Source organism: Syngnathus acus, chromosome 8 (assembly GCF_901709675.1).
Source record: "Syngnathus acus chromosome 8, fSynAcu1.2, whole genome shotgun sequence".
Lineage (NCBI taxonomy): Eukaryota > Metazoa > Chordata > Actinopteri > Syngnathiformes > Syngnathidae > Syngnathus > Syngnathus acus.
Window position 1 is genome coordinate 241,974 of NC_051093.1, and position 16,862 is coordinate 258,835.

Genomic DNA, 16,862 nt, shown 5'->3' on the forward strand with positions numbered 1-16,862 from the left:
GGACCGGGTGGAGGTGGTGGGGGAGAGGAGGATGGTGGCTAAGCTGTCCTCCATCATGGACAATGTCTTCCACCCCCTTCATGAGACTGTCAGAGCCCTGGAGAGCTCCATCAGTGACCGGCTTCGTCACCCACGATGCACCACCGAGAGGCATCGCAGGTCCTTCCTCCCTGCTGCCATCAGACTGTACAACCAGGCCGATCACCGTAGCTAACGGACAAAATAACATGCAATAACGTGCAATAACCATATGTGCAATCACACTATGTGCAATATCTGTCCACCTCACACTCTTTTACCTGCTTTCTTTGCACTGTTTTTTATTTATTTTTTCTTCACTTGCACTATTTTTTTTATCTAATATTTTTTTATCTCCACTGCATATTGTGTATTGTGTATTTTGTATACACTGTCCATATTTTTTTAATTATATATACCTTCTACTTCTTTAAAATCTTTTACCCCCTTCCCCGCATGCGTGTGTGTGTGTATATGTTAAGTGTACTGCTGCTAACATAGGAGTTTCCCCATTGAGGGAATAATAAAGGATTATCTTATCTTATCTTATCTTATTATACATGGGAAAAACGGTACTTGTCTCCCGTGTGGTTCTTGCAAAATAAGTTAGAGTGAGCACCACCCTAACAGAAATCCTTCTTCCTTTTTTCACCATTTCTACCATTTGCGTTAGCCTTCGTGGGACACTAACTGACGTCATCCCGACGTGCTGCCATCTAGCGGGCTAACCATGATGACGTCGTATGTTGGGAATTACTTCGGATGTTGAGTCAAATATTTGATCAAATGTTGAAAAATTCGTATGTTTAAGCAATTGTTTGACTATAACGTGAGAGAAGACTGTGGCAGACAGTTTTTACTGCAATTGAAACTAATGAAGAGTGGAACGGGAAGCAGGGTGAGACTACAAAAGATGTGAATAAAACAGGAGACAGGGAACAATCAATGCAACTCGCTCCTTCTGTGTTTTTTGCAGCCCAAATGCACCGACAGCTCGCAACACTCTTCGCTTGGGGAAATCAGTACTGTAGCGCTCATTTGCACCTTTGGCGGGAAAGAATATGCTTTGCCTAAATTGGGGTGATTCCTCCTGGGGCCTACAACCTGCCCCCACTGCTGTTACAGCTGGTCATAGCATCATGACTGGACTCACAATTGAAGCTTTGTCCAGAACCCCATAGTTGCAGCGCTCTGATTCTAGAACACAGATTTTGAAGCGGTTTTGTCATACCATGCGGGGTTATAGGTTACTTTGTATTTGATTTTGACTTTTTTTTAAATCAGTTAGTTTCAATGAGTTTTAAGAGTGCATTTGTTAGTCCTCGTTAGTTTTTTAATGGTTTTATTTCAGTTGAGGTTTTATCAATTTTACTATAGCGAGGGGGGCAGGGGGGGCACACCCGATTTAAATATTGACTTTTTTGCTGCTTATAAGATTGTTGTAAAATAAATTAAAACGGTGTTCTGTTTCAGTAACACAGTGAAATTATAAGCAACTTTCTATATCATGTTAATATTTACAAATTTAGATTCCTAAACACTGGGGATGAGATTGGAGCCAGCCAAGATGCTATCAACTTGCTGACGTCACGCAGCTGCCTGATCCAGGCCACAAACTAAGCAACATGGATGCTCCCAGTATTTCCATGTCACACTTACTAAAAGCCATTTATTTCCTACATGAGTTGCTTTTTTTAATAAACTTCAGGGATTTGATGAAGCCATATTCATAGAATAGAAAAATGTTAATATTGCTAATGACTAAAGGTACCCTTTAATCCAGATGCATGTGAGAGGGGGGAGGCCCAGAGTGTCCAATTTTGTGACCAGAACGTCTGGGATGATCGTATTGAAAGCCGAGCTGTAGTCCACAAAGAGCATTCTCGCATAGCTCTGCTGCTGTTCCAGGTGACTCAACACAGTTTGTTTGTCTACACTTGTTTCTACTTTTCACTCGAGCGATAGCGGAGCGGCAGTGCGGTTGAAGTTAAGCCGTGGTTGCTGCCTTCTTGTCTTGACTTTCGTCCAACAGTGTTAGACATCACAGCGCCTAAAATATAGCGGATCTGCACGTATGGCGGCGGCGGCATTACAAAATTCGTATTATTATTCGACGTCATTGGCAGGCACTTATCTTCCGGCCTGATTATTGTCTGAGACTGTCAGAGCCCTGGAGAGCTCCATCAGTGACCGGCTTCGTCACCCACGATGCACCACCGAGAGGCATCGCAGGTCCTTCCTCCCTGCTGCCATCAGACTATACAACCAGGCTAAATCACTGTAGCTAACGGACAATAATTACGTGCAATAATAACGTGCAATAACCGTGTGTAAGTCATATGTGCAATATCTGTCTACCTCATACTCTTTCTACCTGCTTTTGCACAGGTTTTTTTCCTTCCCTTGCACTATTTTTTTATCTAATAATTTCTTATCTCCACTGTATATTGTGTATGCTGTGTAAAAGTGTATTGTGTACATACTGTCCATATTTTTTTTTTATTATATATATCTTTACTTTTTAAAATATTTTACCCCCTTCCCTGCATGCGTGTGTGCGTGTATGTTAAGTGTACTGCTGCTTACACAGGAGTTTCCCCATTGAGGGAATAATAAAGGACTATCTTATCTTATCTTATCTTACAGTGCCCTCTATTGGTCAGATTTTGACATTACAGCCCCTAAAATAAAGCGGTTCTGCTGGTGGTCAGGCAGCGACATCACATCACTTATTATTCGTGTTGTTATATTCGACGTCATTGGCAGGCCCCAATCTTCTGGCCTGGTGCCGTGTGTTTCGGACCCGACAGCTTACAAAACTCGACCCGGGGTGTCTTTTGTTTAGACAAGGTGAGTGAAGACTCGCCCGAATCATTGGTGACTTTTTTTCCCCCTCTCGTTTGTTTGTGACCGCTCATCTTTGTTCGCACGGGCTAATGCTAAAGGCTAAGCGGCAACACGATGACCCAACATGACTCCACATTTTATCGTTAACTTATCTCGGCGTTGTGTGGATGCACGCATCGCTCGAGGACTTTGTGTACGGTCAACAAACGGGCCTATAACGGTTGAAGCGCATTTTCGACTCATGCTTGAATTGGAAGTCGTCTGCCTCCCGTGGTATTAATGCAGCTTGAAACGCATTTTCGACTCATGCTCGAATTGGAAGTCATCTGCCTCAAGTGATATTGATGCAGCCGATAATTGCTTTTCTCTGCAACCTCACTTGTGACTTGTTACGCCTCGTTTGTGTTGTTGATGTTTGGCACTTTTTGCCGCTCTCGTGCGTCATTTCTTGCCATCTTGTGTTTGATTTCTTGCCATCTTATGTTTGAGGAGATCACTGATCCCCGCAGTGCGGCGACTGGACTCAGATCCTCAGTCACCATGTGCTCGTCAATGACCATCGGCGCGCTTGCGTGTCTGCTGGCGGGGGCCGTAGCGGCCTTGCAAAGCCCCCCACAAACAGGTGAGAATAGCGGCAACAAGAGACGCACTCACGTCGCAGCAAATGCGCAGTTGGATTTGTCCAATCCATCATTCCACTGATGAATGGCGTAGTTGACTCAAACTGGACGTACTTTGCCTTCACGTGTGCTCCAAACCGACGTAACCCTTTCACGCCTCCTCCAGTCTTCTTGGACAAGCAACAAGCCACTTCGGTGATTACCCGTCAGAAGAGGAGCGCGGAGGGCGCTGGCCAGCGGCTGTCCACCTTGGAGCAGGCCTGCATGGAGAGGGTGTGCACCTACGAGGAGGCCCGCAAGCACTTCCAGGACTCGTACCGCACGGTGAGGTCCGCATCGGCGCGTTACTTCATGTGCTCAGTTATCACCTTCACTTTTGTTTCCATTCCAGGACATTTTCTGGTCCGTCTACATCGGTAAGTGCTGCGTTCGCTCCCAGCGTTGCCATTTGCAACTGTGCAGCAACTTTGCAAGCCCGCGAGTGGCGCTAGTCCTTGTCACGTGCCTTCAGATGGAGACCAGTGCGCCGAGAAGCCCTGCAAGAACGGCGCCCTGTGCTCCGACAGCGTGGGAGGCTACGACTGCGTCTGCAAGGCGGGCTTCTCAGGGGTCCACTGCGAAACCGGTGAGTCGTGCACTGCATTTCTAGTTCACCTCGCTCAGGGTCCAGGTCGTACAGCCTTAAAATTAAATCTCGTGATTTTTAAAATGAGAGTTTGCTGGTGGGGGGGAAAAGCAAAACACAGTGACATGAAAAAAGTTTGTACGGTTTGTTTTTTCCTCAGAGCACTGCTGCTTGACTCATAAACTCGATTCCTCGTAAAAGCCGCTGGATATAACAAGCGAATGGTCAGAGGGTTGCTTTTGTAAAAAAAAATATTTCATATATATATTTAATTTGATTTAAAAATAAGTTTCAACAAACAAAAACAAAACAATGCTGACGTAGGAACTCCATTGATCAACATGAGGACAAATGGCTAACTATGTTATGCATGACAGATTTCGCTTTTGTAAACTAATACGTCACAACACAAAAATCATGAAAACACTCAATGAATGAATGGCAAATGTCGTGAGCTATCGGGGCCAAATTGCCACCCACGTTGGCAATGTGCAATCTGTTTTTGTGAAGTAGCAACTCTGTACAAAAATGTGGACGACAACAATCCCAGCCACACTGTGTGTCATCACTTCAGACCAAACCTTGTGCGTCCTGGAAAAGGACCAGGGCTGCTCCCAGTTCTGCAAGCCGGGCTACACCTCCTACGAGTGCTCCTGCGCAAGAGGGTGGAAGCTCCATCGGACAGACAGGAACAAGTGCGAGCCGGCAGGTATCGTCACCTCGGTCGTGATGATGGCGCCGCAAAGAGGAGAATCCCGCCACACTTTGCTCTTCTTCTCACCCCGGTCAGTGCGCTATCCATGCGGGGAGGTGAACAGTCTGAGCCAGTGGGAGGCCCGACAGTCCGCCATGGTCCGCGACGACTTTCAAGGACTTGCCTGCGCCTCTGGAGAATGTCCCTGGCAGGTAGCCACACGCTCCAAATCTCATGGTGGATTTTGTGCAGATAGGGCTCTTGTACCCAAGCTTGGCTTCATTATTCCCACTCTGTCGCTGGCCGCCATCTTCGACAGTTATTTGGAAGCAATTCACTTCAAATAGACACGACTAAGTGGCAGATTCTGGCAAGTCCCCTAAAAGAAAAAGAAAGAAAAAGAGCTTGTGACAGGCGACGGGCCATCATATCGCTTCCTTGATTTTGTGAAAGCGGTAACGGGGCCCGTTGCCTACCGTAATTTTCGGACTATAAGTCGCTCCGGAGTACAAGTCGCATCAGCCATAAAATGCCCAAAAATGTGAAAAAAAACATATGTAAGTCGCTCCGGAGTATAAGTCGCATTTTGGGGGGCAATTTATTCGACAAAATCCAACACCAAGAACAGTCATGAACGAGCAACAACAGGCTAAACGATAGGTATGCTAACGTGACATAAACACAAACGAAGAGCTGAGAACGGCCCTGGCGTAAAATTCAGAATTATTCAAAAAACTATAACATAAATAACACGTTAATAAAACCATCTGTGTCACTCCCAATTCATTAAATCCATCGATCGTCCTTTGTCAACAATGCGTGCGCGCCGCTGACGGCGCTTGCACTTCAAAATATTCCACAGGCCCATATAACGATATATAAATTATATATCAAATAACTATTATATAAGCAATAATGTTATCAAACCATCTGTGTCACTCCAAATCATTAAATCCATCGATCGTCCTTTGTCAACAATGGGTGCGCGCAGCTGACGGCGCTTGCACTTCAAAATATTCCACAGGCCCATATAACGATATATAAATTAGATATCAACTAACTATTATATAAGCAATAGTATTATCAAGCCATCTGTGCACTCTAACTCATTAAATCCATCGATCAAATTCCTCGTCCTTCGTCAAGAACGCCGTGCGTGCGCCCTGACGTCAGCCTCGTCGTTATTCCACAGATCTACTATATACAGTGCCTTGCGAAAGTATTCGGCCCCCTTGAACCTTTCAACATTTCGCCACATTTCAGGCTTCAAACATAAAGATATAAAATTTAAATTTTTTGTCAAGAATCAACAAGTGGGACACAATCGTGAAGTGGAACGAAATTTATTGGATAATTTAAACTTTTTTAACAAATAAAAAACTGAAAAGTGGGGCGTGCAATATTATTTGGCCCCTTTACTTTCAGTGCAGCAAACTCACTCCAGAAGTTCAGTGAGGATCTTTGAATGATCCAATGTTGTCCTAAATGACTGATGATGATAAATAGAATGCTCCTGTGTGTAATCAAGTCTCCGTATAAATGCACCTGCTCTTTGATAGTCTCAGGGTTCTGTTTAAAGCGCAGAGAGAACCATGAAGACAAAGGAACACACCAGGCAGGTCCGAGATACTGTTGTGGAGAAGTTTAAAGCCGGATTTTGATACAAAAAGATTTCCCAAGCTTTAAACATCTCAAGGAGCACTGTGCAAGCATCCATCCATCCATCCATCTTCTTCCGCTTATCCGGGGTCGGGTCGCGGGGGCAGCAGCTTCAGGAGGGACTCCCAGACTTCCCTCTCCCTAGCCACTTCATCTAGCTCATCCCGGGGATCCCAAGGCGTTCCCAGGCCAGCTGAGAGACATAGTCTCTCCAGCGCGTCCTGGGTCGTCCCCGGGGTCTCCTACCGGTGGGACATGCCCGGAACACCTCCCCAGGGAGGCGTCCAGGAGGCATCCTGATGAGATGCCCGAGCCACCTCATCTGGCTCCTCTCAACGTGGAGGAGTAGCGACTCTACTCCGAGTCTCTCCCGGATGACCGAACTTCTCACCCTATCTTAGACTTAGACTTAGACAAACTTTGTCATTTTGTCTACACAGGGTGCATACAAAACGAAATTTCGTTGCATACAGCTTTCAACAATGTAGTGATATTGCGGTTGAATAAAAGTAACATTCTATATAAAAAAAATATAAAATAAAATAAGTAAGTATAAAGTGCAGCAGTGATAAAGTATGTAACAGTGCAGGAAACAAAACAGTATTTACAAAGTGTGCAGAGGAATGCTAACCCAGGTTGCGTACTTTTAAATTAACATGGATTATAAAGGTTCAGCAAGGTTGGCAGTGCGAGATAGTGGTTGCAGTATGATAATGTACAGATTCTGTGTATGTGTGATGCAGAGACCAGTTTAAGAGTTCAGCAGTTTGAATGTTCAACAGTCTGACGACAGCAGGGAAAAAGCTATTGCAGAACCTGGTGGACCTGCAGCGGATGCTGCGAAACCTCTTCCCAGAGGGCAGCAGGGAGAACAGTCCATGGTGGGGGTGTGATGGGTCACTGATAATGTTACGGGCTCGGGACACGCAGCGCTGGGATGACATGTCCTGAATGGAGGGAAGAGGAGCCCCGATGATCCTCTCTGCTGTCCTCACCACTCTCCTCACGTTCTTCCAATCGGAGGCGCTGCAACCTCCACACCACACCGAGAGACAGCTTGTCAGAATGCTCTCTATGGTGCTTCTGTAGAACGTCCTCATGATGGGTGGGGGCAGGTGGGCTCTCCTCATCCTCCGCAGGAAGTACAAGCGCTTCTGTGCCCTCTTGACCAGTGTCGTGGTGTTCACAGTCCAGGTGAGGTCGTCTGTGATGTGGACCCCCAGGAATTTAGTGCTGCTGACCACCTCCACAGCTGAGCTGTTGATGATCAGTGGAGCGTGGTGAGGCTGGTTTTTCCTGAAGTCGACGATGATCTCCTTCGTCTTCTCCACATTCAGGATCAGGCTATTGTCTCTGCACCAGCCCACCCACTGCTCCACCTCCTCTCTGTAGTCCAGGTCGTTGTTGTCACTGATGAGGCCCACCACCGTTGTGTCGTCTGCAAACTTCACGATGTGATTGGTGGTGAACCTGGGGATGCAGTCGTGTGTCATCAGGGCGAACAGCAGGGGGCTCAGGACGCAGCCCTGAGGGGAGCCTGTGCTGAGGGTGATGACATCTGAGGTGTTCTGTCCGACCCGGACTGACTGAGGTCTGTTGGTGAGGAAGTCTAGCAGCCAGTTCTGAAGGGGGGTGCTGAAGCCCAGGTGTTCCAGTTTTCCCACCAGATGCTGTGGAATGATGGTGTTAAACGCTGAACTGAAGTCCAGGAACAGCAACCGCACGTGGGTGTTCCTCTCCTCCAGGTGAGCCAGGCTCAGGTGAAGAACGGAGGAGATGGCATCCTCAGTAGAGCGGTTCTGCCGGTAGGCAAACTGGAATGGGTCGAATGTTGGGGGGAGTCTGGAGACGATGTATTCTTTAAGCAGCCTTTCGAAGCACTTCATCATGATGGGAGTCAGTGCAACAAGTCTGTAGTCATTAAATGAGGTGATTTGAGGTTTCTTCGGCACCGGAATGATGGAGGCAGCCTTGAAGCATACTGACACTGTGGCTTGGACCAGCGAGATGTTAAAAATGTCTGTGATGACACCAGCCAGCTGACCTGCACATTCCTTGAAGTCGGGGCCTGGGGCCTTACGTGGGTTGACTCTTCTCAGAGTCTTCAACACGTCGGCTGAGTCAAGGCAGAGTGCCTCCTCTTCCTGATGGGGAACAGTTTTAACTGCAGGAGTGCTGTTTAGTGCCTCAAACCGCCCAAATAAGTTATTTAGACCATTTAGGAAGTCAGCATCAACCTCACCCACCGGGGCGGAGGGTAAGTTGTAGTCAGTGATCGCCCGTATGCCTTGCCACATACTCCTGGTGTTATTGGCGTCGTGGAAAAAATCCTGAATTTTTCGACTGTGGCTTCGCTTCGCTAACCTGATGGCACGGTTCAAGTTGGCTCTCGCTGTCCTCAGATCCTCCTTGTCGCCAGACTTGAAGGCTGAGTTCCGTGCTCGTAGCGTATGACGTACCTCCTCAGTCATCCAGGGTCGTTGGTTGGCTCGGGTGATGATGTTCTTAGTGGTGCTGACGTCCTCGGTGCATTTGTTGATGTAGGCTGACACAGTCATGGCGTACTCATCAATGTCGATCTGGTTGTCATATGTTGCTGCTGATTTGAACATGTCCCAGTCAGAGCACTCAAAGCAGTCCTGGAGTGCCTCCATGGCCCCCTCAGACCACACCCTCACCTGCTTCACTGTGGGTTTTGCTCTGATCAGCAGGGGCCTGTATGCAGGGATTAGCATAACAGATAGGTGGTCTGAAGAGCCGAGGTGGGGGCGGGGGGCTGCTCTGAATGCATCCTTTATATTGGTGTAAACCAAGTCCAGAGTGTTCTCTCCCCGAGTTGGAAAATCCACGTGTTGGTAAAAATGAGGGAGAATAGTCTTCATGTTAGCCTGGTTGAAGTCCCCAGCAATGATGAAAACACCCTCTGTGTGCGTGGATTGCAGCTCACCGATTGTCCGATAGAGAACGCTCATGGCCTCTTTAGTATTAGCGCTGGGAGGCACATACACAGCCGTGATGCTAACAACAGTAAACTCCCTGGGCAGGTAGAAGGGTCTGCAGTTAACAGTCAAAAGCTCGATGTCCGAAGAGCAGAAGCTGGCGACAGATCTAGCATTTTTGCACCAGTTGTTGATGTAGACACACAGCCCACCTCCTCGGGATTTACCGCTTAGTTTGCTGTTTCTGTCGGCGCGGAATGTAGCGAGCCCCTCCAGGCTAACGGCATTGTCCGGTATTGATGAGTTCAGCCATGTCTCCGTCAGGATGAGAGCGCAGCAGTTTCTAACCTCGCTCTTTGAAGAGAGTTCCAGTTGTAGATGGTCCATTTTATTATCCAGTGAGCGGACGTTGGAGAGGAAGATGGATGGAAGCGGCGGTTTGTAGGGGTTAGCTTTTAGCTTAGCCGTTAGCCCACCTCGACAGCCGCGCTTCCGCCGCCGGTCACACCGCCTACGCTTACTCCTCCTCCGGCGTGTGCTGCCCGGCGAGCCCGCTGCATCGTGAGCTTCTGGGGCTTGTGCCCGAAGCACTCCGAGGCTACGTAAACAGACTAGGGTTGTTGTGGCTACGAGTCCAAAAACACTTGATGACCGTACCTCCAGCAGGCGCTGGCAATCATATACTAACCTACTGGATGGATAAACTAAACTTTGTGTTGTTTGTAGCGTCCTAGGCGGCATATTTTGTGAAAATGCACGTCGGTTGTCGAGAGCCGTAGCAGCCGCAGCCGACTGGGGCGCCGCCATCTTGGCGGCTCTCTAAGGGAGAGCCCGGACATCCTGCGGAGAAAACTCATTTCGGCCGCTTGTATCCGGGATCTCGTTCTTTCGGTCACGACCCATAGCTCGTGACCATAGGTGAGGGTAGGAGCGTAAATCGACCGCTTAATTGAGAGCTTTGCCTTTTGGCTCAGCTCTCTCTTCACCACGACGGACCGGTACAGAGTCCGCATTACTGCCGACGCTGCACCGATCCGCCTGTCGATCTCGCGCTCCATCCTCCACTCACTCGTGAACAAGACCCCAAGATACTTAAACTCCTCCACTTGGGGCAGGATCTCATCCCCGATCCGGAGAGGGCATTCCACCCTTTTCCAATCGAGGACCATGGACTCGGATTTGGAGGTGCTGACCCTCATCCCGACCGCTTCACACTCGGCTGCGAACCGCTCCAGTGAGCGCTGGAGATCACGTCCCGAAGAAGCCAACAGCACCACGTCGTCTGCAAAAAGCAGAGACGCGATGCTGAGGTCCCCAAACCGGACAACCTCAACGCCTCGGCTGCGCCTAGAAATTCTGTCCATAAAAATTATGAACAGAATCGGTGACAAAGGGCAGCCTTGGCGGAGTCCAACCCTCACTGGGAACGAATCCGACTTACTGCCGGAAATGCGGACCAAACTCTGGCATCGGTGATACAGGGACCGAACCGCCCTTATCAGTTGGCTCGGTACCCCGTACCCCCGAAGCACCCCCCACAGAACCTCCCGAGGGACACGGTCGAACGCCTTCTCCAAGTCCACAAAACACATGTGGACTGGTTGGGCGAACTCCCATGCACCCTCGAGGATCCTGCTGAGGGTGAAGAGCTGGTCCACTGTTCCACGGCCAGGACGAAAGCCACACTGTTCCTCCTGAATCCGAGGTTCGACCTCCCGACGGACCCTCCTCTCCAGCACCCCTGAATAGACCTTACCAGGGAGGCTGAGGAGTGTAATTCCCCTGTAATTGGAACACACCCTCCGGTCCCCCTTCTTGAAGAGGGGAACCACCACCCCAGTCTGCCAATCCAGAGGCACTGTCCCCGATGTCCACGCGATGTTGTAGAGACGTGTCAGCCATGACAGCCCCACAACATCCAGAGCCCTTAAGAAATCCGGGCGGATCTCATCCACCCCCGGCCGGGGCCTTGCCACCGAGGAGTTTTTTTAACTACCTCAGTGACTTCGACCCCAGAAATTGGAGAGTTCGCCTCAGAGTCCCCAGGCCCTGCTTCCACAATGGAAGGCGTGTAGGTGGAATTGAGGAGGTCTTCGAAGTATTCTCCCCACCGACACACAACGTCCCAAGTCGAGGTCAGCAGCACGCCATCTCCACTGTAAACAGTGTTGACGTTGCACTGCTTCCCCCTCCTGAGACGCCGGATGGTGGACCAGAATTTCCTCGAAGCCGTCCGGAAGTCTTTCTCCATGGCCTCGCCAAACTCCTCCCACGCCCGGGTTTTTGCCTCAGCAACCGCCGAAGCCGCGTTCCGCTTGGCCATCCGGTACCTGTCAGCTGCCTCCAGAGTCCCGCAGGCCAAAACGGCCCGATAGGACTCCTTCTTCAGCTTGACGGCATCCCTTACCGCCGGTGTCCACCAGCGGGTTCGGGGATTGCCGCCACGACAGGCACCAATGACCTTACGGCCACAGCTCCGGTCGGCCGCCTCAACAATGGAGGCGCGGAACAAGGTCCACTCGGACTCAATGTCCCCCGCCTCCCCCGGGACGTGGGAAAAGCTCTGCCGGAGGTGGGAGTTGAAGCTCTTCCTGATAGGGGATTCCGCCAGACGTTCCCAGCAGACCCTCACAGACGTTTGGGTCTGCCAGGTCGGACCGGCATCTTCCCCCACCATCGGAGCCAACCCACCACCAGGTGGTGATCAGTTGACAGCTCTGCCCCTCTCTTCGCCCGAGTGTCCAAAACATGCGGCCGCAAATCCGATGACACGACTACAAAGTCGATCATCGAACTGCGGCCTAGGGTGTCCTGGTGCCAAGTGCACACATGGACACCCTTATGTTTGAACATGGTGTTCATTATAGAAAATCCGTGTCGAGCACAGAAGTCCAATAATAGAACACCGCTCGTGTTCAGATCGGGGGGGGGGGGGGGCGTTCCTCCCAATCACGCCCTTCCAGGTCTCACTGTCATTGCCCACGTGAGCATTGAAGTCACCCAGTAGAACGATGGAGTCCCCAGAAGGAGCGCTCTCCAGCACTTCCTCCAGGGACTCCAAGAAGGGTGGGTACTCTGAGCTGCCACTTGATGCATAGACACAAACAACAGTCAGGACCCGTCCCCCCACCCGAAGGCGGAGGGATGCTACCCTCTCGTTCACCGGGGTGAACCCCAATGTGCAAGCGCCCAGCCGGGGGGCAATAAGTATACCCACACCTGCTCGACGCCTCTCACCGTGGGCAACTCCAGAGTGGAAGAGAGTCCAGCCCCTCTCGAGAGGGCTTGTACCGGAACCCAAACTGTGCGTGGAGGCAAGTCCGACTATATCTAGTCAACAACCAAGAGCCAGCTTCTGCAGCCGGGGATCAGACCGCCAAGGTCCCTGCCTTTGGCCGCCGCCCAGCTTGCACTGCACCCGACCCCTTTGGCCCCTCCCACAGGTGGTGAGCCCATGGGAAGGGGGACCCACGTTTTCTTTTCGGGCTGTGCCCGGCCGGGCCCCATGGGCGAAGGCCCGGCCACCAGACGCTCGCCTTCGAGCCCCGCCTCCAGGCCTGGCTCCAGAGGGGGGCCCCGGTGACCCGCGTCCGGGCGAGGGAAAACGGGATCCATTTATTTTTTTCTTCATAAGGGGCTAATGTGAGCCGTGCTTTGTCTGGCCCCTCACCTAGGACCCGTTTGCCATGGGTGACCCTACCAGGGGCATGAAGCCCCAGACAACATGGCTCCTAGGATCATCGGGGCACGCAAACCCCTCCACCACGATAAGGTGACGACTCACGGAGGGGCACTGTGCAAGCAATTATATTGAAATGGAAGGAGTATCAGACCACTGCAAATCTACCAAGACCCGGCCGTCCCTCCAAACTTTCATCTCAAACAAGGAGAAGACTGATCAGAGATGCAGCCAAGAGGCCCATGATCACTCTGGATGAACTGCAGATAACTACAGCTGAGGTGGGAGAGTCTGTCCATAGGACAACAATCAGTCGTGCACTGCACAAATCTGGCCTTTATGGAAGAGTGGCAAGAAGAAAGCCATTTCTCAAAGATATCCATAAAAAGTCTCGTTTAAAGTTTGCCACAAGCCACCTGGGAGACACACCAAACGTGTGGAAGAAGGTGCTCTGGTCAGATGAAACCAAAATCGAATTTTTTGGCCACAATGCAAAACGATATGTTTGGCGTAAAAGCAACACAGCTCATCACCCTGAACACACCATCCCCACTGTCAAACATGGTGGTGGCAGCATCATGGTTTGGGCCTGCTTTTCTTCAGCAGGGACAGGGAAGATGGCTAAAATTGATGGGAAGATGGATGGAGTCAAATACAGGACCATTCTGGAAGAAAACCTGTTGGAGTCTGCAAAAGATCTGAGACTTGGACGGAGATTTATCTTCCAACAGGACAATGATCCAAAACATAAAGCCAAATCTACAATGGAATGGTTCACAAATAGACGTATCCAGGTGTTAGAATGGCCAAGTCAAAGTCCAGACCAGAATCCAATCGAGAATCTGTGGAAAGAGCTGAAGACTGCTGTTCACAAACGCTCTCCATCCAACCTCACTGAGCTCGAGCTGTTTTGCAAGGAAGAATGGGCAAGAATTCCAGTCTCTTGGTGTGCAAAACTGATAGAGACATACCCCAAGCGACTTGCAGCTGTAATTGCAGCAAAAGGTGGCGCTACAAAGTATTAGCGCAAGGGGGCCGAATAATATTGCACGCCCCACTTTTCAGTTTTTTATTTGTTAAAAAAGTTTAAATTATCCAATAAAGTTTGTTCCACTTCACGATTGTGTCCCACTTGTTGATTCTTAACAAAAAATTAAACCTTTATATCTTTATGTTTGAAGCCTGAAATGTTGAAAGGTTCAAGGGGGCCGAATACTATCGCAAGGCACTGTACGTAACTATATTGTAGCGTTAACAAAGTTTAAGGAAAGACGTGGGTTTGGTAAACGGCTCTTTATTTAACAAAACAAACTTCCAGGCGTGTGGCGGCGTGGACTTCCAGCCACGCAAGTGGAAGAGAGCGCCATAGAATAGGACCGTGCGTGCGTAAAAGCCATGACCGAGCCCCATCCACCGTCCCCGGACAGCCACCCGGCCGAGCGCCGGCCCTCGACTTCCATCCACAGAGGTGAAAGAGAGCTCGGTAGAGTAGGACCGGGCGTGCGTAAAAGCCATGTCCGAGCCCCATCCACCGTCCCTGGACAGCCACCCGGCCGAGCGCCGGCCCCCGACTTCAATCCACGGAGGTGAAAGAGAGCTCTGGAGAGTAGGACCGGGCGTGGGTAAAAGCCATAATAGTTTTTCAAACCTTCTGTGTCACTCCAAATCCTTAAATCCTTCAAACTCTTCGTCCGCCGTGTCACTTAGAAACAAAGCCACTAATGATGCCGGGAGTACGTGGGGCCCTTCGTCATCTTCGTCATCCCGTGATCAATCTTTGTCCTTTATGTAAACAACCGCCGCGCCACGCCGCGTCGCCGACGTCACGTGAAATTCAAATTACAGTAATCCCTTGCTACATCGCGGTTCGTTTATCGCGGTTTCACTTTTTTATTTTTTTGGGAAATTTTTTGAAAAAAAACATAAGTCGCTCCTTATTATAAGTCGCCCCCCCACCCAAACTATGAAAAAAAACGCGACTTATAGTCCGAAAATTACGGTAATTACCGTGAGTGTAAACTTACCGTGGGCCGTTTCGACGCGGCTAACAGGCTCTTCTCAAGAGCTCCAACTCGGAAGGTTTCTGTAGCGCTGTCATTCGCAAGAGAGCCTGGTGCTGACCTCGGTGCAGTGCGCCACCAAGTACAGCTCCTTCCAAGTGGCCGTGGGTCAGTACGCACAAAGCAGACATTTTGAGCAAAAGCAGCCAGCGAGCTTGGGCGGAGCACGAAACGAGCGTATCTGTTTGCCCGTTGCCTAATTACTGTGAACGTAAACTTACCGTGGGCCGTTTTGACGCGGCTTGCAGGCCCTTCTCAAGAGCGCCGACTCTGAAGGTTTCTGTAGCGCCGTCATTCTCAAGGAGAACCTGGTGCTGACCTCGGCGAAGTGCGCCACCAAGTACAGCTCCTTCCAAGTGGCCGTGGGTCAGTACACACAAAGCAGATGTTTTGAGCAAAAGCAGCCGGCGAGCTTGGGCGGAGCACGAAACAAGCGTATCACTTTGCTGCTCCAGGCAAGCGGAAGATGAGCTACGAGGACGGCGAGCAGACTCTTTACGTGAAAACAGCCCACACGCACCCGCGCTACATAGCGGGCCGCCCCGACAACGACCTGGCCGTGGTGGAGCTGCGTGACCGCATCGTCTTCAAGAAGGAGGTGACGGCCGCCTGCCTCCCAGAGAAGGACTTTGCCGACAGCGTCCTGACATCCGGCGAGCTCCCCGCCGTGGTGACGGGCTGGAAAGACCCCGAGGCAGGAGCCTCGTCTTTTCGGGGCCAGCTAGCCCTCAGTGGGCTGGCATACAAAGGTCTACCCGAGTGCCTGGAGATGCATCCCCACGTGATCAGCAACAAGATGGGCTGCATGGCCACCCGGGCCAACACCGACTGCGGTATGAGTTCCGGGAGCCCCCTGCTCACCTCGTACAGGGGGGTGTTCTTCCTCACCGGCGTGGTCAGCCAGCCGCCGGGTGCCGAGTGCAGCAAAGGCTTCGTCTACCAGAAAGTCTCCCGCCATCTCGGCTGGCTTCGCTCGCTAATCAACTCGCTGTAGTGGAATCACCTGTGACTGGACTCCATCTTTAGAATATGTTAACTGCTAGGTGTGTGTGGGTGAGCGTGTGTTCATCATTTACCACAGTATCGTCCACATGTAGATTTACTTCCTCGTTTATCCACAAGGTGGCGTGCCAGTCAAGTAAAAGTTGACCTAATGCCACCGCTATATGCCGCATGAAACTTGTAAACACTGAAAGTTTGACGTTTGACTGCCAGCTACTTCTTGGCCTGCATGTCATCAGAATTACAATAAACTACATGTGATCCATTCTCCAGTCTTTTTGCGTGAATGTTTTTGAAAGCGTTCAGCATGTAAATTGTGTGTCTACATACCATCATACATACACATCATGCATTTAAATTTGTTTTTAAAGAGTCGTTCCATCCCTGTTGACAGTTAACTTTGATTACATCCAACTCATCAGTCTTCCTTACGTAGAAGGTACTGAAGTGGTACAAACAGCTTCCAGTATGTTGCGGTCACAATGGCCTGTAAAGTTCCTGATACCATAAAAAATACAATGTCTAAAATTACTTTTTAAATCATCAATACATTGTTTAATTTCAATCTTATAAATCAGACTTGGGCCTCGGTTTTCGAACGTCCCAGTTATCGAACAAATCGGTATTCGAACAAAATATTCGAGATTTTTTTGCTTCGGATGTCGGACGAAATTTCGGTTGTCGAACCTCGCGAGATGAGCCGAGAGGACCCGCATGCC

At 50.0% G+C, this 16,862-nt stretch overlaps 1 protein-coding gene and 1 long non-coding RNA gene across 8 annotated transcripts; one reads left to right on the forward strand and one right to left on the reverse strand.

Moving 5' to 3' along the window:
* Nucleotides 1–2,693: 2,693 nt before the first annotated feature.
* proza (protein Z, vitamin K-dependent plasma glycoprotein a) lies at nt 2,694–16,418 on the forward strand. 7 transcript variants are annotated; one of them, XM_037257237.1, is made up of 9 exons: nt 2,694–2,895; nt 3,355–3,487; nt 3,652–3,809; nt 3,877–3,901; nt 3,997–4,110; nt 4,685–4,819; nt 4,901–5,016; nt 15,390–15,507; nt 15,597–16,418. In XM_037257237.1, exons 2-9 carry the CDS (start codon nt 3,406–3,408, stop codon nt 16,133–16,135), a joined length of 1,287 nt encoding a protein of 428 aa, XP_037113132.1. In that variant the 5' UTR covers nt 2,694–2,895; nt 3,355–3,405; the 3' UTR covers nt 16,136–16,418. The 7 variants fall into 7 exon arrangements, with proteins under 7 accessions (XP_037113132.1, XP_037113131.1, XP_037113138.1 ...); XM_037257236.1 differs by having other exon boundaries at nt 3,358–3,487; XM_037257243.1 differs by having other exon boundaries at nt 3,375–3,487.
* LOC119126188 lies at nt 4,723–15,443 on the reverse strand. Its single transcript, XR_005098617.1, has 2 exons — nt 15,363–15,443; nt 4,723–5,183 (listed from the first exon to the last, which is right to left on the reverse strand). It is a non-coding gene; the product is annotated as an uncharacterized LOC119126188 (long non-coding RNA).
* Nucleotides 16,419–16,862: the final 444 nt, after the last annotated feature.